The 22,264-nt window shown below is 46.2% G+C and overlaps 3 protein-coding genes across 9 annotated transcripts in view; 1 reads left to right on the top strand and 2 right to left on the bottom strand.

Annotated features, from left to right (window-relative positions):
* The window catches only part of LOC135397385 (uncharacterized), a 32,410-nt gene extending 30,507 nt beyond the window's left edge, over positions 1–1,903 (bottom strand). For 2 of the 5 annotated variants that reach the window (XM_064628957.1, XM_064628953.1), the window contains exons 1-2: positions 788–1,064; positions 49–144 (exon numbers count right to left, since the gene is read on the bottom strand). In XM_064628957.1, the coding sequence (XP_064485027.1) occupies positions 49–109 (61 nt within the window). In that variant the 5' untranslated portion in view covers positions 110–144; positions 788–1,064. Of the gene's footprint in view, positions 1–48; positions 145–787; positions 1,065–1,124; positions 1,490–1,881 lie in introns of those variants that run through there. The other 3 variants (XM_064628956.1, XM_064628955.1, XM_064628954.1) reach the window with 3 other exon arrangements.
* LOC135397389 (zinc finger protein 511-like) lies at positions 1,688–3,958 on the top strand. Its single transcript, XM_064628965.1, has 2 exons — positions 1,688–3,624; positions 3,680–3,958. The coding sequence occupies exon 1, from the start codon at positions 1,914–1,916 to the stop codon at positions 2,514–2,516; it is 603 nt and encodes a 200-aa protein (XP_064485035.1). The 5' UTR covers positions 1,688–1,913; the 3' UTR covers positions 2,517–3,624; positions 3,680–3,958.
* A 4,238-nt stretch (positions 3,959–8,196) lies between these two features.
* LOC135397390 (ABC transporter G family member 20-like) lies at positions 8,197–21,626 on the bottom strand. Of its 3 annotated transcripts, none has more exons than XM_064628966.1 (12): positions 21,540–21,626; positions 16,794–16,957; positions 10,601–10,794; positions 10,224–10,549; positions 9,999–10,160; positions 9,761–9,945; positions 9,530–9,695; positions 9,295–9,472; positions 9,118–9,233; positions 8,891–9,050; positions 8,574–8,837; positions 8,197–8,511 (listed from the first exon to the last, which is right to left on the bottom strand). In XM_064628966.1, the coding sequence occupies exons 1-12, from the start codon at positions 21,564–21,566 to the stop codon at positions 8,300–8,302; spliced, it is 2,154 nt and encodes a 717-aa protein (XP_064485036.1). In that variant the 5' UTR covers positions 21,567–21,626; the 3' UTR covers positions 8,197–8,299. The 3 variants fall into 3 exon arrangements, with proteins under 3 accessions (XP_064485036.1, XP_064485038.1, XP_064485037.1); XM_064628968.1 differs by lacking the exon at positions 21,540–21,626 and adding an exon at positions 19,753–19,881; XM_064628967.1 differs by lacking the exon at positions 21,540–21,626 and adding an exon at positions 18,792–19,075.
* Positions 21,627–22,264: the final 638 nt, after the last annotated feature.

Raw genomic sequence — 22,264 nt, forward strand, 5'->3', positions numbered from 1 at the left:
AAACAATGCGTCAAATTATTTTGTTCTCGAGCAACCAAAAATGTATACCTGGTATAAGCGTGGTTAAACACGGAGCAACTTCCATGGCAGCGTATCCGCTCGGAGTCATTTTCTCAGTGTCTGCGGGTCAAACCATGGTAGCACCTACAAAAAATATCCGCGCTCGTTAGCGTACATATATATATATATATGTGTATCAATGTAGCACTATCCATTTTAATGGCTTTTGGGCAGATTACTGGGCACTAATGAGCCCAGTGTTGCCACACCACAATTGTCAATTTCCCTGAAAACTGAAGGGTTGGTTTCCAAGGAATGAGACCATGATATGGACTGAATACTAGAGCGCACTCTGGTTAAAAAACGCAACCTGCGCACCTTTCAGAAAGCTTCGTAAGACGTTCACTATACGACATCTAGAGTGGGATGAAAAATGAGGTAACGGTCTAAATTTACAATAGGTTTCATTCTCACTCAAACCGCAGTACCAGTATCGGGTGAGCCACCTTCTGATAAAATCATCTTCGTGCTGCGGCGAAACAAAAGCGGAATCTAACGAAAAGAATCTGCAAAACAAGCTTTCCATTCAAAATCCTTGCCGATTTTTTGCAGCTCGCCGACACAATATTAGCGATGGAAACTGTACAGCGCGGACAATAATTTCGACGTGCTTAAAATCTGTTTAAAACCACCAAAGAAAAGATGTTATTAATACGAAGTACGTGATCCGGACCATCCTGACTATCGCCTGTTCACTTATTGCGTCAAAGCAGACACTCTTACTTACAATTCTTTCGAAGCAACTACTTTTGATTGACACCTCCTTGATTGACACAAATTAGGCACACACGAAGATCATATAGGTTCCCTATTATTATTATACCTGCAGACAGGCGTTCTTGGGTTCACCGTACTTTGCCAATCTATCCGCAAGAGAACGCTACAGTATTGGATTTATTTCCTCCTCCCCGCGGTATGTACCATAAAATACATGTACATGAGTACAGAAACAGACATTTAGGACCTGTGTGGATATGAACACAGCCTGATACATATTTCAGAGCATCATACACATGAAACAGGATAAAAGGTAGTGATGGCTGCTGCGCCACGGCCACGCTTACACTGCCCGGCAACATTGCAAAATTGGGTGCGTTCGTTTATTGGACTCGAGCAACTCGAGAGTCGACCGCTCTTGCTGGGCGAAGATACCCTGGTGAGGCTCTCGCGATGTCATTGCTCATTGCCCCGCACCCTGCAGTGACTCCCGTTCTAAAATTCGAGGAATCCACATCAGAGGTCGAAAGAAGGGACAGGAGGTGCTTGAGAGTCGAAGGCGACTCTCTCCTCGATGTAAGGATGCAAGTCGCTGGAGTCGATGACGTACGATGACTCTCAACGTCACGACTCCGACACGAGCGACTCGCATCGAGAAGAGGGTCGTCGCGCACACTTGAGCTCCTGTTGATGGCAGGGCGATGACGTCTGAGAGCCGCACCAGGGCCCAGCAAGGGTCGGCTCTCGAGTTCAATAAACAACGAACAATCGCTGTGCTGGGGGACATCCGCCCAGGTTCAGGGTGGTGCATCAGTCGCATCACAGAGTGCGCCTTGCCTTTCGGAGTGCGCTCAGTCTCGCACGCGAGCGCCACTGCGGTAAGCATGTAAACTATCCGGCACAAGTTTTCTGTGGGAGCCGGAAGCATCGTGAAGCTTTCAGGCCTGTAGTAATACATGTCGGTCCAAACCGACAAACCAACTTTCAACCTTTTATGATCAAACGATTATTGCTTACTGCTTCTTTGTTGTCCGCGGTAGCTCGCGCCACCTAGCCTAGCAAGCGCCATTAATAGGTGAGTAGAGGTGAACCGAACTTACTTACTTTCACAACTTGACACGTGATTTGTACGAAACATGGAAGTGGATCAAGTGCCCAGCAAAGCTCACCCCGAGGGTGTCCGCCTTCTGCCCGATGACCCTTTCTTCGCGGAAGGAAATATGACCGTACGGGAAACGCGCATTATGAAAGACCAAGACACAGACCCTGAAGCTTGTTACAGTTTCTCCATTGTTCAATGCAGCACTTGTCAGACAACCTTTCACAACGTTCCCGCCTTCCAAGCTCATTACAATGCACGGCATCGAAGTATCTGTGCTGACTGTAAGAAGGCCTTCCCGAACTCTCATCTGCTGGACTTGCACATTAGAGAACGGCATGATCTCACTTTATCTCCAGATACACCGCGCTTCAGGTGCATCGTTCAATGTTGCAAGGAGTCGTTCACGTCGTGGAGTGTTAGGAAAGAGCATATGATAAAGCTACACTTGTACCCCGCCGACTTCAAATACACGCCATCTGAACGTCCCAAAGAACTTCCGAAGCAGAAGACATCGGTTCCCAAGCACATCTGTTTTGGACGAGGTTCAGTAGCGGCCTGGCATCGCAGGGCAGCTCCGACGCAGGACATTACGATGAAAGATCTTGAAGTAGCTATAGGCCTCGTGAAAAATGATTGAATCAGTTTTTGAGGAGAGGGGGAAATCGTCTTCCTTCGTGTAAAGTTTATGTTCCCCAAATATTTTTCTGACAGCTTACCCAGTCTTTCATGGGGAAAGGCCAGCTCATCATGCTTTCTACCTCGATTGTAATCTCTTTGGGATTTTTGTCCTCCTTTTTATCAGAAACGCGTTTCCTCCTCTGGGCATCATATATATACAGAGAGTAGTAGAGGCAATTTGTTTTTTCCCAGGGTGCAGTGCTGTGCACTCATAATTAAATGTTTTTTGGTACAAACTCTTTTCTGCAACCATCCTCATTTCCAGACACTTTATTTCTGCACAAAAATATTGCGGGAAAACAATAACGACAATCTGGGGATAAGCGTGCGGAAATCATTCAAAGAAAAGCTCTGCTGAGGAGGAGTTACTGTCAGCAGTCAGTTTACCACACAGGTGTTGACAAGAATTAGAGGTTTGCTGTTGTATGAGATCTCTGTAACTGCGTATTCAATATGATGACTACGACAAGTGCGAGTCTGAAATGAATGTTGCAGTATCCGAGATGCTGTCTGAGCCCTACAAACGAAAGATCTGCGAACATCCTCAGCACCCGATTCACGTCCTTAAGAAACTGCATTGCCGAGCCCACTTTCAGAAAACGTAATGGGGGGGAAAGAAACATCTTTCCGACCGAACTTTGCTCTCAATGTCTCCACACCATGAAGCTTTTTTCTTTCCTTTTTGAGGGCTCAGCGTAGAACTCCTCCTTGCCTAGAGTTGCAAGCTGTAGCCATCTATTTGTGTCTCTTCCTTCTGTTCCTTGCAAGATAGCATTTTCAGAATGGCACCTCTAGGAGGATCTCTTACCAACGAGCATGGAGCTTCGAGGTCAGCTTATATTCGAACCATTGTTCGACCGTATCGTCAGTTTCGGTTCCAGGAAATGCAATAGGACACGACAGTCTTTCTGGACATTTTTAGTGGTCGCACAATTCCTCTAATTTGGGTTGTTTTGACTATCCCGTCGCCAGTCCTACTGCTTCCTACTACCAAAGGTTGACTACCTGTTGCTCCTGCTTGCCCATTTCTTCACTCATGGCCATAATGCTTGTTCTCATGTTAACAGGTATAAGTGCTTACCGTGATGCTTCAATTACCATTAATTATACGTCGTATTTCAGGAGCTAGAGGAACCCGAGAAACAGGATAAGAAGAGTATATAAACATTCTGACCATTTGTTGAAGAGGAAAGGGTACACGTCGCGACCTACATGGACGGAGGTGAGAAAATACAAGATGGTCAACAAAATGCCCTGTGGCCCATGAGCACAGTCATATGCCTAGTCCTAGACACAGTGAGCGATTACGCTTACGGTACTCAGTATCTGAGAGATGTATCGATTATTTCTTTATACTCTGTGTATGCTCATAGCGGAATAAACGACATTTATTTGAACGCGCTTTTCTACGTATTACTTTTGGCCATGCATTCAGTGGTCCCAGCTGCTAAGTGGTAGGATCAGAGACCACTTAGCAGAGGGGACCGCTGGATGTGGGACCACCATGAAACTGGTTCCACTTTGAAGTTGTCCCACTCCAGATGTTTGCCTGAGACATGTGGAAGAGAGGATAAGACAAGGATAAGAGGAGTCGACCCGGGTATCTGAAAGGGCTGTAGTGCCTCAGTTGGTCACGCAGCCCTATGTTGTGACAAGGGTTCGCTATAAGGTGTGTCCTGTCAGAAAGATAGGGGAAGAATTTAGGATTTGCTTGTTTTCCTCCTCCTTCGAGGAATGGATGTTTGCAGGGACGGCAGCCACACAGCTGTGTACGTTGCGCGCTCGGTGAACTCTTTTTGCAAATTCCGATGTGTTGTTCGGCAGCCCCGGAGGATACACAAAGTTTTCCCCTAAAGTGCATCGTACCTTTACAGGAAATATCGGCATCTCCCCAACAGACACAGAGCGTGCTCACACGGGCAAACTTTCTGCACCAACACCAACTTCAAGAGTATGGCGTCTCCGCGTTTACACTCGGTATCTCAGCCCACAAGCAACCTTTCGGCAATTCGAGTGTATGGGTTCAAATCCAACTGCTGGTAACTTTTTTTCCAAGCCAAGTCAGTTTATTTTGCCACAAGATCACCAGTATCTAAAAAAAGGCCTATTGATACGTTTATATGACGCTAGAGAAAAAAAGAATCTCAAGTACCCCTGTAGGATTTCAGCCCATGGAACGAAATCGCTTGCCCACTGTCTTCTTGACCACGACCTACTACGGGTTTTTCCGCCCATTTTAGCCCGAGTACTATCCGATTTAATCCGGGTGCCATCTGAAATAATCCACGTGCTATTCAATTTAGTCCGGGTATCATGCGACTTAATCCATGCTCTTTTTAAGCACTGTAACGGAAGGAAACGAAGGAAGGAACGGAATATTCTAGAGGAAGGAAAAGGAAACTGCTGATGGGACTGCGTCTTATGTTGAGCATTCCCACGATGTCGACATATTGGGAGTTGAAGCGGGAGTATTGGTGCTGTCATCTGCTACAAGATATCTTCTGACTGAGCTGCAGGATATTCCGCTCGCTTAGATCACGAAAAGGCATGACTCACATAGCAGACGACAACTGGTCCTGTCGGCTGCTGCAGGCAGGGGCGGATCTAGGATTTTGCCGAGTGCATGCTGGGATTGGTCCATTGAGCCCTATTTCAAGTCTCGAATTGAAGGGGGGTCCGGACCCCTGTACCCCCCTAATCCGCGCCTGGCTTCAGGATATTCCCCGCGGGCAGAAGAGCGCAACAGGACACGACATACATAAGAGACGACACCCCTGTCGTCTATGAAGGAATATCTTGTAACTGATTTGCAGGATATTCCCAGGGATAGCAGAGCATGAAAATTTTCGTCTTAAGACGACAGGACAAATGGTGCAGTCTGCTATATGCGCCGTGAATTCCCGATCGAAAAATCAAACAGGACTTGATCAGAAATTCTAATGGTCCATTAGAATATTTTGATGGATCATCAAAACTGCTTGTCGGTCCATTAACAACTCCTATAATGGTCCAACAGGACTGTTATAGCGGTCCGACAGCCCGTAGAGGTGGGCCTTATGGTACCAAGGGCCCCTGGCGGCCCAACAAGTGTATCCAACTGCCCATCAGGTGAGCTTAGTGGCCCCCGGTCAAACAGGTGATGCCTCATCCCAGCAAACCACCAACGGCACACAGACGTGCACGAGACGTCGCAACATGGATATCCAGTGTATTATCGTGAGGGTCCATCTTACATCCACTGCATATCCATGGGAGCTGGACTTTACCCCTGTTTTCTGATCCCAGGAATCTCCAGACAATGTCTTTCATGGACATGTGGATATGAGGTATGCCCTAAAAAGCACACACAGCAGGCTCCCTTTTTGCCCCTTCCAGACGGGAGCATTCACAGTGGCCGGAGCATATACTCAAGTGTTGGGGTCACGTCCATTATAAGTGTGAGGGGAGGTGTCTTTGCGCTCACGTATCTGTGCAGTCAAGGTTTCTGACATTCCTTCCTAACTAGTATTATGTTTTTAATTCAATATAATGTGCTGTATGGAGCTGTAAAAGTGATCCTCTGTTTCTTGACGAGAGTCACGCACAGCGAGCAGCACGCCAACGATACAACTTGTTCCCCGGTATCGAGTAAGGTTTTTGCTTGCTCTCAGCAGAAGAAAAACGTTACTGTCGGAACATATTTATCCGTATATCTCCAGGAGACGTGCTGGCGATATTCCTCTGACGTTCAATCAGTACCCAAAATCTAGTCTATACTACATCTTCTATAGATACTATCCCGGGGAACTGGAGGCTACTTCCTTTCAAACATCCAAAGCGCGACATCCTGCACACGTACCACAGACATCTATTATTCACTAAATAAAACCGCGAATATCGTTCTGGAACATCCTAGAGATACCGCATGGATGTTCAGATATTCAGGATGTTCACGACCTTATAGGGATGTCCTAGGGATATTAGTAGTAGATCAGGAGCCCCTAATGGGACATCACAGATATGGCATAGCGTATAATCGCTAAAACACTCCATGCACGGCACCGTAAAGGACAGAACTGCAAAGGATAAGACGGAAACTGCATGTCATGTCCTTCTAGCTGTTATAAGAAATACGTTCCTACGGTATTCAATATGGCGGGTCGCATTGCCCTGACAGACAGTTCATCTATACTAACGTTTTATGACTCATTGCGACTCGGAATATTCTAATATTGCTTCAATATATATGCTTCGTGACATTAGACACCCCATAAAACTTGCCTAAAACTGAAAGTGATGAGAGATGCAAGCTGCGAACGCCCCAGCATCTAAAGACGCATTGCGCGCAACCTCTAAAAGGGCATCCACAAAAAGACTGGGAGCTTCATAGGTCCCTTTCCGCTGGATGTCGACAGTTTCAAAAATTTTCCTAGTCCTAACGAAATTCTCTGATGGAATCAAGTGTTGAGAGAGAGAGAGAGAAAAAAACCGCGTGATTGCACAGCAGAAGTTCGATTCCCGATGGACCTACAGAATGTCTCAACCAAAAGCAGTAAAAAACACACTCGAGTTAATACCCCAAGCTATTCCTCGCTTTAATTTCATTTCGCTTTGTATTTCATTTTGCGAGTCTGCAGACACATCATAGAGAAACCCAGAAAAAAAAAATAAATACCGGTTCAACTGTTCGGTTACAGAGTTGTACGGCACCGTGATCCGGAAAAGGAATCCCAAGTGTGAATCCCGTAACCGAACCGATATTCGTTTCAGTCGGAGCACAGAGTAAAGAAGATAGGGGACTCCATTATGGATGTACACCTTTTGGAGGCTATCAAAAATATTTTGGCATATCACTTGTGGTGAATCCATTTGAACGAAAAAGGGGTCCATGACACTCTAACTAGCCACCCGTACTCAGCCATCCGGTAATATAGCGTCCGAATGCATTACCTAGTTGCATCCGTTGAGCCAGGCATATCGACGATGTGGATGAAAACGAAGATTGGAAGGCTCCGAAGCACATGGACCAGGAAATGAGCGTTTTAAGCGGCACTGAGAGCCCGCCCAAAGGACACAGCCAGAGGACCTGTCCTTGGTACGTGTTTGCCTTCATCGTCACAGGAGCGTGCGGTGTCCTTATGCTGGCCGTCTTCTTCTACAAGAAAGTTCAGGAGCTTCAACAGGGCATGCTTTCGAGTCACAATGACTAGGATAACATCCCAGTGGTGGGAAATAAAATGTTCCCAAGTGACAAAACGTTTCTCTGTAACAAAGAAAATGGCTTCATTTCCGAATGCAGATATTGGGAACGCGTCCGTTGATGAGCACTCTTTCTTAGCAGCCTTTATTAGGTCTCGTCTTGGAAGGGCGTCATAGGTACACCTTCTAATGAGGAATGTTCTCCCCGGGCAGTCGGTGGAGCTCGCGTGTTGGTCTTGTCTCGCGGCTACTACGAGCGTATCTGCAATTTATGGCATTTTGTACGAGATGCGTTTCCTAACCGGATTGCAGACACTCTTTCCAACAATTTTCTTTACATTCGTTTCAGTCCAGTATCCCTGGCAGGTGAAAATTTGGTTCCGCAGTAAATGCTCGACCGTTTACCTGTCTGGCGAAAGACTTATCTCGTGCCTTCAAGGATCTGCCAAACAAGCAGGGGATGAAACTCGAGGGGATTCTTATTTGACGATCACTTTGTTAGAGAACAAGACACCTCTTCGTCGGAGCTATGTACAGCAAGTCCGTCTTGTTTTCGAGTTGTTTCTATTTTCGTAATCTGAAAGCGATGGCTGAGCAGATGAGGAAGACGATGCACCAGGCAGCTGAGACGACAAAACCGAGCCAGACGACGGTGTGTTCGATGCCCCAGCCTCGAGATAGAATACATCGCAATGACTCAGTAGGAATGGTTTGAGGCAACCCGTAGCTGATGTATCTCATGTAGTACGGCATGGCTTGCGTCGGCCACACGACACCTTGGAAAAAAGACATTGATGAAAAAGACAAAGAAATTGATGCAATGTGTACTTCTACTCACCGCTGAGAAGTAGGTTCGGATAGAAAGAGGCTAATGCCAACATGATGGCAGAGTTCTCTTCCACGCACATGGAAGAGATGAGTAGTCCGTAGGTCATACCACAACAACCCTGAAGGAGAGTGAGTAAGACAACCCAGACGAAAGGGCCACGAGAGGGTATTTCAAAGACCAGGAAGGTGAAGATGAGGAGGCCAGACACTTGCACGAACATAACCAGGTACTGACAGATGACGTGAGAAAGGATCACCTCCAATGGACGAACACCTGCAAGGGGTGGCTGACATTAGTGGAAATTAAAACTTATCTCGCCTTATTACCTGCTACCCAACTTCTTTCCAGAAGGCCTTCCTTTTGTTCGGATACGATGGATATGGCTGTCAGTCCAACGGCCATGATATATGTGATGCTAATGATGATCCCAGGTGCCATAAACTCCGTAAAACTCGGTTTCCCCACACCATAGATGGGAGGCTTCACCTGACAAAGACACACAATACATCATATCATATACCTGCACATTGGACGATTGTGAAAAAGAAATTACCACGACGGGCAGTTGAGCCAGAGCTGGATTCTTGTTCATGCGCTTCAGAATGGTTTCCGTGAAAGAGGCGAATGCTTCGAAGATGGCCTTTTGAACTGTATATCCTATCTGTTGATCTAAGCAGATAAGCTGAGTGTCCCAATCTTTCTTACTTACTTACTTAAGAAGGAATCTTACTAGTCATGTCGAGGTATACATTGATGCTGCTCTCTTGGATGGTTTTATTATCAGCATCAACCCCTAGGAGGAACCTGTATTGAAGCGCCGTGGAGAAGTTACTCCCTATAGAGATGACACCCCAGGTTTCACCCTTCTTCACCGATCCTATGGCACTCTCCAAATCTTTGTACCGGACCTAAAGAACGCTGAATTTGTCAACGAGAGTTTCATTCGTACTGAAAAAGAAATGCACCTGGTTGAGAGTAACATTATCGAGTTGTTGCAGAAATGGTGTGCTCAGTAGAGGATGATAATCCTGATTGACGACACCGATTTGCAGATCGAAAGGATCAGAGCCGATGCACAGACAGAAGAGAATCACTTGAATAGATGGCACCAGAAATGTGAACAGCAACACGCTGAAAAAAAAAAAATTATGAATAAAAAAAGAAAAAAACAACACTGGGAGAAACACTGTGCGTACGGTAAGTTTCTATGCAGCCTGGTGAGTGACTTGCGAACTAGTGCCCATGTCCTGTAGCAAGAATCGACGAAGGGCTGTTTCTTTGGCACCACCTTCTCGAGGTTCCACTCGTTGTTGTTGTTGTTGTTGGGAGCAGCTATTGTTGGGACCAATGGAGTCGTGTAGTTGCCTTTGCTGCTTGTCAGCTGGAATCCGCCCATATTGAACACATTGAACATTTATGCGCTTTCTTTCTTACATTAGATTGGGACAGCATGAGCTGACTAGCGGAAAGCACATTATTCGCGTCAGCCATGCAGAGCTTGAGGAAGACGTCTTCCAAAGTGGACATGCCGTACTGCTCCATCAAGGTATCGGGAACCGCTTGAGCCAACATGCGACCTTGGCGCATTAGACCTACCTGCGTGGTATCGTGGTATGTCATTTTCCCCCATTCGTATACAAATACTGAGCATATACTGACAATGTTCGCCAGTCGTGCTTCCTCGATGTAATGAGTGGTGACAATAACGGTGATCCCTTCTCGGTGGGTTAGGGTGACCAGGTAATGCCATATACTTTGCCTGAGCAATGGATCTACCCCAACGGTAGGCTCATCCAGGATAAGTAAAGGAGGTCGATGGACAAGGGCGGCTGCTAGAGAGACACGCCTCTTCTGACCACCACTCAGGTTCTTCACTAATCGACTCTTTTCGGGAAGACCAAGGAACTTGACGAGGAAGGCAGTCCGCTCTCTTATCAGGTGATTCTCAAGGCGGAACAATCGGCCAAAATACGTGAGCGTCTCCACTGAAAAGGAAAATAATTATACCCCTGTGGGAACCTGGTGGAGAAACTAACCAATGGAGAATTCCGGATAAAGTGTCAGCTCCTGTGGCATGTAACCAACAGCTGGTCCAGGGATGTAAGAGCTGTCAGAGGAACCGGGTTTTTGTCCAAACACCAGCACTTTTCCATGGCGTGGCTTCAATCGACCAACGACGCAACGAAGTAAGGTGGTTTTTCCGCATCCACTCGGTCCCAGCAACCCATAACTACACCAATGAAGAAGAAGAAAATACAGCTCGTGCGTTTCAAGTTATTTTTGTGGGCCAAAATTAATTGATGTTGATCCGAAAAACATAACCCAAATAACAGCGCTCGAGCTCAGCGGGATAGACACCCATGCAGAAAAGCTTTCTCTTTGCCCCCCGCAGGAGTCGTCCCATCTTTCCCCCAGGATGGGATGTCACATAATTACTATATCTCTCCCGATATCTCTCCAGAGAGAGAGTGAAATCACGTGGAGCACTGCGCTAGAACAACTTTTCATGGACTTAGCAAATGTCTGAAACGAAAATCAGTAAGAAATCCTATTGATTGTGGTCTAATACCGCAATCAATTCCTCACTTGAGTGTTATTTGTGTACGTAATTCAATTAATCGTAAGCCTTCCATTTTGCCTCAGAGGCGACAGGAATCTCCAATTTGCGGTAGGTCACAACAACAACTTTATTGCGAGATGATGAATGGGGACTTTCATCGCCAGGGGCGCTGGTTGTGATATGGGGAATGGTTCACAATAAGAATGAAAGAGCGTTGGTGGCCTTTCTACAGCACCCAAATGACTGCATTGGGGACTTGCCGGTAACGCCACTGCGCTGTAAAAGCCACATCGTTCGATGAAATGATTTTCACTAGAGGTACGTATGTCGCGCGCGGTGTATCAACTCTGTTCAGCATGCCATCCTTTGGCCGGACATCCAACTACATTGGCCCGCACTAGTCACTCGATCAAGAGGATTAGCAGACGATAGAACCCAACGACGAGCGATCGCGACTAGAACTGCTAGATCGAGTGCTGCCACTCATGTTTGGGTGGCAACGGCCGCCGCCTCTCCCTGTTTGTAAACGAATGACGTCATAGTGTTCAAAAGCGCCACCAATTAGGGTAGAGTTGAACAGGGCCGGCGATGAAGGGGGGAGAGATGTAATGCCATTCATAGATTTAGTTGTCCTGGAAGATTTTATATTTTTCTTTTTCTACTTTGTAAAACGCTACGTTGTTCGTTATGGGAAATGAAAGAAACGAACGAAAAATTTTGATGATGACATACATCAAATTTGTTGCACTAATTAACCCAAAACCGTCGAAAATTTGCATTTGCCTAATGAAAATCACAAATCAAGCAATCATTCCATAGATGTTCCACATAAATCCCATCCACGTGGTATCTAAGGATTATTACGGGACATCCACAAAATTAGGGAAATGCCCTGTGGATTTCCCGACCTCTCAGCACGATATCTGTGGGATGTCCTATAGACTACTTTGTTCCCAGTAGGACCCTATCAGCAGATAGATTCTGAGTCACGATAAGTTAAGGGTAACGTGATCAGTGAGTGCAGTAGACCGTGGCTCCCGAGGTGTCTACCGCACCCAATCAGATGATAAGCTTCTGAGTCGCTGTCATATTGGGTTCAGTAGGCACGGTAGCTTCGCGGTGACGTTGTCAACGGGAGCGTTAGTAGACAGTGACAACGTCACTGAGGGTATCTACCGCACCCAATCAAGTGATAAAATTCAGAGTCCGGTTGGCACGGTAGCTTCCCGGTGAGGTTATCATACGAACACTCGTGATTAGTGGGTGTTGGTAGACAGTGATAACGGGGCTCAGGGAGTAGAGTATCTACCGCACCCGATCAAGTGATAAAATTCCGAGTCAGGTATGCTGGTTCCGGTTGAGCTTCCCGCCCAAGCAGCAAAATGTACTGAAAGTCGAGTGCAATTGGGGTGGACGGGTAGGTGGAAGGCCTTGAACAGACTGATGAAACTAGAGAACATTTATAAGACACATGCCGTCCACCCCTATTGCACTCGACTTTCAGTACATTGTGCTGCTTGGGCGGTTATCACTCTTGTTGAAAATTCTTTCATGAGACAACCTTCCTATTGAACAGTCTGGCTTGAGGTGTTGTTGAAGACATACTTCTTCAACGATCGTTGGCATCACAAGGACAGCGATTAGTGTACAAGAAGCGCGTCGATCCCGGGTGATGCACCTGTATGCAGCCATGCCCGGTGGCCAGTGGTGGGCAGAATCGCAGATACGTGTATCTTCGATACAATCTTTCGATACATTTTGTGTATCGGTATTAGGTATCGCGTGCCAAAAATGAGAGTATCGGTATCGAAAATACATTTTTAGTGTATCGTGTATTTTAACGATACTCGATACTTAAAAAAGTCATGTCTACGCCGCAGCGGCGTAGAGGGAGAAACGCATTGGACGTTTTCTCAGCGTCAAAACGTCGCGCTTACGCCATGGCCTCGCACACGCGGCCAAGAAACGCCAGCGAAGCGACCACCCGAAACGCATGGGACGCGTACGGAGACGCATGCCACTGTTTCTATATTCGTCGACCCCAAATATCTGTTACAACGTGCAGATGCTCTTCTTTCCTGTGGTTCCTGCGTTCCTTCATTCCAGATACCATTCAAATGTTCACGAAAATTTAGTGTGATGGATAATGTCCCAAAAATTTATGCGAGCTGCTCATACGCCACCTTGTCTGCCGCACGACGGCCATGGTTCTGTCTACTTCTCGGAAAACGCGCCCAGGCGCGCGCGAATATCTGTAGTCGACAGATTCCGGCGTACGCCCTCCGCGCGCGTTGAAAAACTGGTTTTTACGAGGTCACACGCACGCCGAGCGCGCGCGCGTCCTGAAAACGTCGGAAAAACGCTCCATGCGTCCGCGCGCGCGCTCCATCGTCCAGGTCGCCCGGAGAGGAGGCCCTGGGCCCTGCCCTAGGACGCGCTCGTGGGCGCGCGCGGCTTCTAGTTGGTTCCAGAAGAATCTCTTCCGTCTCTTTCTACGGCGGGCGCGCCGAAAACGCCTTACACAGGACCAACCTCACGGCTTCTGGAACTGCGCTGCCCGATGTCCCCCTCCTGAGTGCGCAAGAGCACGTCCACTTGGCTTGAAGTGTGGATTTCGCGTCTGCCATGCGGAAAGAATAACCGCCGGCTTAGCTTGAGCACTGTAACCCGTTCTACAGCTCACAATTCACAACGGCCAACTAAGAAAATCAAGTCAGAGGCAAAGTCAGAGGCTACCGGGTAAGTACTGCAGTACCAAACGATAAAAGCAGCAGAAAAAAAGTTTCAGGTTTATTCGTATGTATAGTCAAGTGCTCACAGACCGGTACGCACGAAGAACATTGTCTTAAAGAATTGTTTTTTGCTAGGCTGCTTATTGATGCGATCGTTTCAACGTACCCATGGCTTCAGTCTAAAGTTCTAACAACACTAGCTGCTTAGACAGTGCAGCTTCATTAAATCCGTGCGGTCGGATACGTTCAAGCCCTGTCAGAAAAAGTGCGCTATAAAAATACACTAAAGGCTCTAGAAATAACGAATAAATGTTTTTACTTCCCTAATCATATTACCAGCTTTATTATATTGTTATTTCAGTGATGTAAACTTCGAGAATCATAATACGAGCTTTATTATATTGTGATTTTTACTTCGCTAATCATAACACCAGCTGTATTATATTCGGGATTTCAGTTATGTATCGAAGTATCGACGATACAGTACCGAGTATCTGTATCGAAAATCAATTTCGGTTCTGTATCTTGTATCGGTATCGGAAATACAATTTTTGAGGGTATCGAGTATCGGCATCGAAGATACTTTTTTGAAGTATCTTGCCCAGCCCTGCCCGGTGCTAGGGGTGTGTGGGGCCTGTTTCACGCCCCAGCAGTAATGGGAGGTTTTAGGAAATGGCAGAAGGAGAGAAGGGTGCCAAATCCTCAGCATAGCTTGCAGGGTTGGCGGATTTCTTAAAAGTGGGACTTTTTCTCATCACATGGCGGAATGGCACATTCTTCTCTCATTTCTGTTTTAGTCGAAGATCGCGCGTGCGATTAAGTGCATACTTGACATTTTTTTAAAAAGTAATCCCTGGTCGAGGGCTTCGTGCGCGGGGCCTCTGCAGGCTCGGGGCCTAAGGCGATCGCCTTACTCGCCTACCCCTATCGCCGGCCCTGTGTGCAGCGTAAGTCACACTGTTCGGGTCCCTTTTCATAAGAGACGATTTAAAATCCCAGAGTGCTTAGCGCCGCTTTGAACTGTGGGAGTTTACTAATACGAAAGAAACCTCCAAACTGATCCGATTTCTCCCCTACCGGTCCATTGTCCACGACGTGTCAAGGTCAGCGAAAGTGAAATGTGAAGGATTATTCTTCGTTCCCCCGCTCAGCAAGCACTGGGATTTTCTGAAATGGTCTATGCGCTGTTGCCACCATAGGTGCGTACTCTCTACTCCCTGGCTCGGTTGTCTAAGCAAGAGGCAAAAAGGCGCCCTCGAGTGGGGAGTGACCCTCATGACCTCCATGCCGCATGACCCTCAAAGAGACTCCATTGGCATCATCCGAATAGACCTCTCCTTGTTTGGGAACAAATGACGTCATAGTGTTCGACAGCGCCACCAATTTCGTAGAGTTGAACTATGCTGGAAAGCCACGGTCTTGAGTGGATTACGAGGGTCCATGAAAGGGACGCGGTCCTACTTTTCTTTCAATAGGAGGCAACGAACAAGTGGCCACTCGTGGAACCGAGCCAGATTTGTTTCGGTTTCAGTCTGTCTGTCAACGTCATGATGTCGTTACATGGGTATAGGTCAATTTACACTCTCTCTGAGGCCTCTGAGGGCAGAAAAGTCGCCACGAAATTAAACATCGTGGCACTGGTTTTCAGGTCGAGGAGTGGTTTTTATGGTGATAATAACGAAGGTACTGATGGGAAAGTAACTTTTTCCATTAGATATTTTCGGGAAAACGCAAAATTTGAGGAAATGTAAGCTTTTAAAAATCCTCAAACATACTCGATCGCCGAACTGTGGTCGCAAATGAGACGAAACCTTCGGTTTATCTGGACCGGAGCCCAATCAAGTCACTAATCACGAGTGTTAGTATGATGACCTCACCAGGACGTCACTTTCCCGCTTTTTGTGCTCGAGAAGTTTCGGCTTCTTTGCATCGTAAACCCAGACAGAACAATTTCTCCTGTGGACGTCCAAAACAAATCCCAATGTCCATATCCGGAAATATATATCCGTCGTACTGGGAGCCTCATACATGGACGTCCCAGGATCTGTATCCACGTCAGGATGTCCAGTCGCGGCTGTTTCAAGAAATCTCCGAGTTAGATCCCTGTCGGGATGTTACACGGATCATTTATTGCGGGAGAGAGAGAAACTGGGGGCGATGTAGCACTGTGAAGTTTGACTTTCGATGTACCAGGTGAATGTCTCTAACCAAAACCAGTAAGAAACACAGACGTTGTCTTGATAGCGAGTTAATACACCGATCAATTTCTCAATTCGTTGTTGTATGCGTGCGTAATCGAATGAAGCTTAGACAACTCATCCATCGCTTTGATTCACAGGCGAGAAGGTATCTGGAATATGGGGACGCTCGCGAGACAAGCAGTATGTAGTATCTGTTTTCTCTTTGGAAGGAAATGGCACTGCCTTTCGAAGTGAGCTTCTTGGAATGGGTGGTCTTCTCGGAGCTTTCATATATATTTTTTCTTATTAAGACGCTGCGTTCGTTCTCCGTCATGGCATGTACGAGAAACAATAAAGAGGAGCAACAGAAATTAAAAGGTGCGGGGATTAAAACAAAATGGCAGGCAGAAAAATGCTGATTTCTACGAAAACTGAGGATCAATGTCTTTCTCCTCTACGGATGTTTATATATCCACACAACGTGTGCATGTAAATAAGTAAGTCCGTGCAATGTCCAGACATCTCCACGTAACATCCTATGAGGACAAACGACGGATATATGTGGGGGACGTCCGTCGGAAAAATGTCTGTCTCCCAGGGAGATCCGAATTTCCGTGAAAGGATATCCCCGGGAGGTTTTGTTCTGTTTGGGAAGTTTTGCTTCTTGTATCTCCAAGTTGGTTTCAGGCTCGCATTTTCACGAAAATATCCGATCCTAAAGCGTCTTTTCTAGTAAAAGTAAGAAGGATATACTGACATCTTTCCCTCTGGGAGAGTGAGGTCAATTCCTCGAAGTGTCTCGACAGCGTTATTGCCTCGGCCATAGGATATTCGAAGACCTCGAATGTCCACAGCCAGTCTTGGTTTAATCCCGTTGTCTGTCGGTGTCTCACCTTCCACTTTGCCATTGAGTCGTGGAAACTGCGTGCAAGAGGACATTTATTATTACATTGGCAACTCCCATCGTGCCTTTGTTCTGTTCTGTAACAATGATTTTCTGAATAATGCCAACCCAGAGAATCGAACCGAAACGATTATAAGGTTCAGCTCCGGAAGGCAACTAGAATGATTCCAACTGGTTCACAGCAGGCAGGTTAAACAGGAAGACGGGTCGTTGAAGGTTTTCAAAGATTTTTCGCCATATGAAAGAGAATATTAATTGTAGTTACGACGGGACCATAACTATGAATTACCGGTTTGGGTCCCCGCACGGAGGTCATGCCGCTGTGGTACTGACCCACCGGCAAGAATATAACGCTCAACCAATCCTGCTCCTAAGTTCATTGTAGTTGGATTGAAATGGTGCGAATGTTTATGTGTTATGGTGTCCTCCACCGTGCTATCCTACCGTAGAGGGAAGTGTCTCAAGAGCGATGTCAGTGCTGTTGTTTTTATCCCTTTTTCACAAAGAAAACGAGCTTGTTATACGTTCTTTTCATTCTGACCGGCATGAGGGCTGGCCCTTTACTTATGGAAGTTATTCTGCATGCTGTAGTTGAGCTCTGATAGTTTGCTTTCGCAATGCACTGCACAAAATGAAGAAAATGAGATTGGAAAGGCCGCCGAAAGTCGCACAGCCATCCGCATTTATATACAGGATGCCCACGATATACATAAAGAAATCCTGACAGCGCTGCTATGACGTTTGTGTTACAAATGGGCTGACCTTAGAATGCAGAGCCTGTTTGTAACAAAAAACGTTATATAGGAGTAATGACATAAGTCAGGAACACAGCGGTCATTTCTGCAGTTTGGGTGGGTGGACACCCTATATAGCTGGGACTGGTTAGTATATTATTATAATATTTGTCACTCCATGAAAGCTACCCAAAATGGAAATGTTTGTCACTCGGGACTGGCTCCAGGAGGCATTATTCACAATTCTTATATTTTAGATGTTAGTAGTCATAACAGTTACCATCTTTTTCCTTATTATTTCGAGACTCTAAAAAGCATTCCTTTTTCCCCAAGCAACGGGAATAACAAAAGAACTTGCTTACTTTAACTTACTAGAACTTACGTTACTTATACCGGTTCAGTTCCGGTTCAGCTCTAAGATGGTGTCGACTGCTTCGGTTCAGTTCCGGTTCGGCCAAAAATAACGGTTTCCGGTTCGGTTCGACTCTCTGGCTCAAACTACCTAAATCTGCTTCACTTCTGGGTTTTTCCATTTAAAACGATGCACAATGTCACCAAAAGGGGGATACGAAAGCAACACGTCGTGAGATAACTGAGATCATGAGCGACGGTCTGTCTTTTACGGAAGGTATCTTCTTTCTTCACTTGGCACTATCTGGGATTTTTCCGTGGGTCCTACCTTGTACAGCATATGCTGTGCTGTTACACTACCAAGGTCACCTGAAAAACGGCCCTGGCTCAATACAATAAAAAAAAAAAAACTAAGTAATCCTAACGATGTATTTGGCACGGATAAATTTTCACTCTTCTCTGGACACAAGGGGGAAAAAGCATGTAAGAACGAGGAATACGACATATGCTGTAGGGGTCAGAGCGTATATCGTCTGATAAACGGTGCACTGTTTCAGCTTTTGCCATAGTCCCACAATTGTGTCTCATGCAACCCCTGCGGGACCTCAGTTGCCAAGTAACTTTTCACCCGGCTGCGAGCTAGAGTGTAAACCTTGCAAAGCAATTTCAGATTTGGGAATACTCCAGCGAACAGATGGACAATGGTAGTTCTCCGAATATTCAGGCGGCTCACCGAACGAAATGTACCACACAATCAAGAATTCACCTGTACGATGTTATCCGAATAGTATCCACGGTGCAAACGTCCTCCACGGTACATTCCCACATCAATGGAGCATTCGAGCAGACGACAAAGCTTTTGCGATGACAAAAGTTGAGCAGACGCGCTTGACGCTGCACTGGCAATGAACTAATGACCCAGAAGCCTCAAGAAGGATTCCCGCTTTTCTGCCACTGCTACCTATCTTTTTACTTCTGCAATATTTCTGCCCGTCGGCGGTACTTTGCGGAAGTTCCACATTCCTGTTCGACAGTAGGGCAACAGATGGTTTGTTTTGGCATCTCGCGCCATCTAACAAAAATGAAGGGAGTGAGAGTAGTTTGGGGAAGGTGCGTCAGAGGGCGAGCACGGCGCTAAAAGCAGGGCCAATCGAAAGCTGCTTCCGCTGACGCCAATGAAACCGAAACTGACTTTGTTGGTCGAGGTGTACATTCACGCTAGGGAGCCTCCATGGGTTACTGCGGCATGGAGGCTCCCTAATTCACTCTTTCTTCAGCGTCATTTTCGATGTCTTAAATATGCTTTGCTGTGTGGCGTTGCAATACAGAAGGGTGAATAAAAAGAAATCCCAATGTCAAATTGACATATTTCGTAAGTATTCATTGACTGGGTTCGTACTGTGGTGTACATTTTCGCCCTAAAAAGCCCACTGACTGCGGCATGTGCATGCATGCATAAGGAGGTCGAGCGTTCCGCTGTCGCACTGAACCGAATCCGGATTTTTCTCTGTGTAAGTTGTAGTGCAGGAAACGGTGTCGTTGATAGCGTTGTAACGCGCAATAAACGCCAAATTTCTTTCCAAATAAACATATTTCCTTCTATGAGATGTTAACACATCTTTCACTCATTATAAAGTAGACAAAATTTAAGAAAAGCATAACTTAACCATTGTCTTATCTCTATCATGGATGGAATAGGTGCTAACATGGAAAGAAATAGATCCTACCATGTGTGTCTCCTGGACCGTACGCCGGTATCCGAGTAGATTCACAGACATCCTCGTGGTCCACTGTCAAAGGTCTGCCTGCCAGTGACCTCGATCTGGGAGACCTCTTTTCGGCAGCCGTTTAGTGGGACGGGAAAGGGAAATACCATGGCGGGAAATATCTCCTCCCATATTTTTTTTTTTTTTTCTTTCGGGCGGCAGATTACGGTCTTTGCATAAGAGATAGATAACGTCGTAGATTCTGCTGTTACCCGCAACTCGATAACAGCGATATCAGGCTCTGTATGAAAGATGGAGTGGATGTCCTTGGGAAATTTTTATCAAAGGGTCAGTAGGTCACTGAAACACGTGTCTTCCACACTTTGACTTAATGAAAGCCCCATTACAGTATTTCTTTTCTAAATCCAGCCTTCACGTCATAGTGCACACGGGGGGAAAGCAGGAAAATCGTAATAATTGATTTTGTCACGGTTACTTCCCTGTGTGTCGTCCTTCAGAGAACTTGATGGAAACCATTTTCTTCCTTTGTTGCAAGGACTACTCTGTTGTCGTCACCTTTCTATGAACAAGTATAAGCGGGACATTTCATCGAAAGCCGTGTGGTCGAAAGTCGTTTGATCGAAAGCAATTTGATCGAACGCCGTTTGATCGAAACGGCAGCGGTCGTTTGATATTTCTTTTTTTGTTTCTTATTATTGGTTCACCCGGTGCGTTGAAAGGAAAACAAAGCCACTAGTTGAGTGGATCCCCTTGGGAGTCTCCATCCCTGTTAGTATCAGACGCTGGAAATATTACTCCCCATATATTATTCCCCACTTACTGACAACAATTCGTAATAATAGGTGCGAGCTCTCGAGAAATCAGTGCCTGGAGGCGGCTTCGTAGCATTGCTTCTATTCCGTCCTCCGTTGTCTTTTGTTCTGCTGCGATAGCATCGAGGAATTTCCGAAGCTTTCTGATAAACAAACAACAACTTTATTTTAAGATTATCAATGGGGAGTTTGATCGCCAGGGACGAAATACTCTACCCCATTGCTGGTGGTCATGTGATATAATGAGCCCCTTCACAATAATGTCAAAAGAGCTGACATAGCGTTGATGGATTGGATTTAGCCAGGAACATTTTCAGAGAAGTTTGGTGGCAATCAACTTTCTCATTAATCTTTGTAGACGAGTTTTAGAATTTAAATTTAGTTCTTGCAACATACATGTATACCGAACAAGTCCTTCGAAGCCTAGACACAGCAGATCTTTGTACTTTCTCTATCCCAGGGTGCACTCTAAACAAGGTCGAACCACCATGGCGAAATTTTCTTCTTAGCGTCCACAGACGTCGAGCGGCATTTCGGACGCCAGCAATGAGAAGGGTGGCAAGAAGAAGCACAGACTATCGGCTGCTCCCAACCACTTTCTTCGATATGTGTCCTAGTGGTTCTTTCCCACTGTTCGTAAACGGTCTACAAATAATCGGTGGTCTCTCCTCTTGGCCTTAAAAAAGGCAAAAAAGTAGAGAAAGCAGAGAATACCGATTGCCTGTTCCGTATGCTCGAGTGAAAGAGGTCCGAAGGTACAAAGAAAGACACACTCCATGCAGCTCTCCATTAGAACACCGCGACTAACATCTTTTTCTACAGCCGATGCGCTATGTTGCGCCAATAAAAAGAAATTGTCGCTCCTTCCGGTGGGATGGACATACTTGATTAGCCGATTAGTAAACGCGCAAAATAAATAAAATAAGCACGCCGGCCGGACCCGAAAAAATGGTTTGGAAACGAAAATGAACTCACACGGAGAAATCCATCGTTGGAAGTCATGGCTTCATCTAAGACAGAGAAAGCGACTCGTAATAAGAAGGCTTCCTCCGGCAAGAAGGAAATCTTGTCACGTGACATCCATCGGCTTTACGAGTCTTCCGTTAGCGTTTCTCTATGTCAATTACAATGTCATAAGTATGCCACGCGACGTTCGAAACCACAGCAGCGACTGTGACATGTGATATGACCAAGGAAGGAAAATGGTCGACCACGAGATGCGGAAACAGCCCTATCTCTTGGAAACGATACGGAGCCAATCTTTTTGTTTCAGATATATGCAAGGAGATACAATTGGAAACAACGTTTGTCTCTCGTAACTTTCTCAACTCCATTCGATTGGAAAAAGTGTCACGAGAATGCACACCTCCGTCCTGTGGAGCTCAGGCTTTTCTATTCAATCTTTGCACGAGAGACAGTACTAGGAAAGGCGCTTCTCTACAAGATATGTCCTTACTAAGAAAAAAGGGACCCGTGGCACCGGCTGTGCTGTCTGAGGTTTTCCCAGACGGCACAGTTCCCCCTGAAGTCGGCCCATTGCGCATATTAACCCCCTGTCCTCTCTCCATCTGTCCACGTCCGTACGCCGCTCACAGTTGCTTCGCGGCGCTAACACGGAATTAAAAAACACACAAAAAAGGAAGTCGGTGTTTCCGAAAAAAAAAACTTGGATATTTGCCCGTCCCACTAAAGCGCCGTTC

This window comes from Ornithodoros turicata, chromosome 6 (assembly GCF_037126465.1).
Source record: "Ornithodoros turicata isolate Travis chromosome 6, ASM3712646v1, whole genome shotgun sequence".
In the NCBI taxonomy this organism is placed as follows: Eukaryota; Metazoa; Arthropoda; class Arachnida; order Ixodida; family Argasidae; genus Ornithodoros; species Ornithodoros turicata.

Coding starts and splice junctions, on each gene's coding strand:
- LOC135397389 (XM_064628965.1), top strand. CDS start 1,914: ATGGAAGTGGATCAAGTGCCCAGCAAAGCTCACCCCGAGGGTGTCCGC.
- LOC135397390 (XM_064628967.1), bottom strand. CDS start 18,845: ATGTACCGTGGAGGACGTTTGCACCGTGGATACTATTCGGATAACATC. Junction 9,473..9,529: donor ATAATGTTACTCTCAACCAG/GTGCATTTCTTT, acceptor AGCGTTCTTTAG/GTCCGGTACAAAGATTTGGA. Junction 8,838..8,890: donor GGAAAGAAGTTGGGTAGCAG/GTAATAAGGCGA, acceptor CACCCCTTGCAG/GTGTTCGTCCATTGGAGGTG.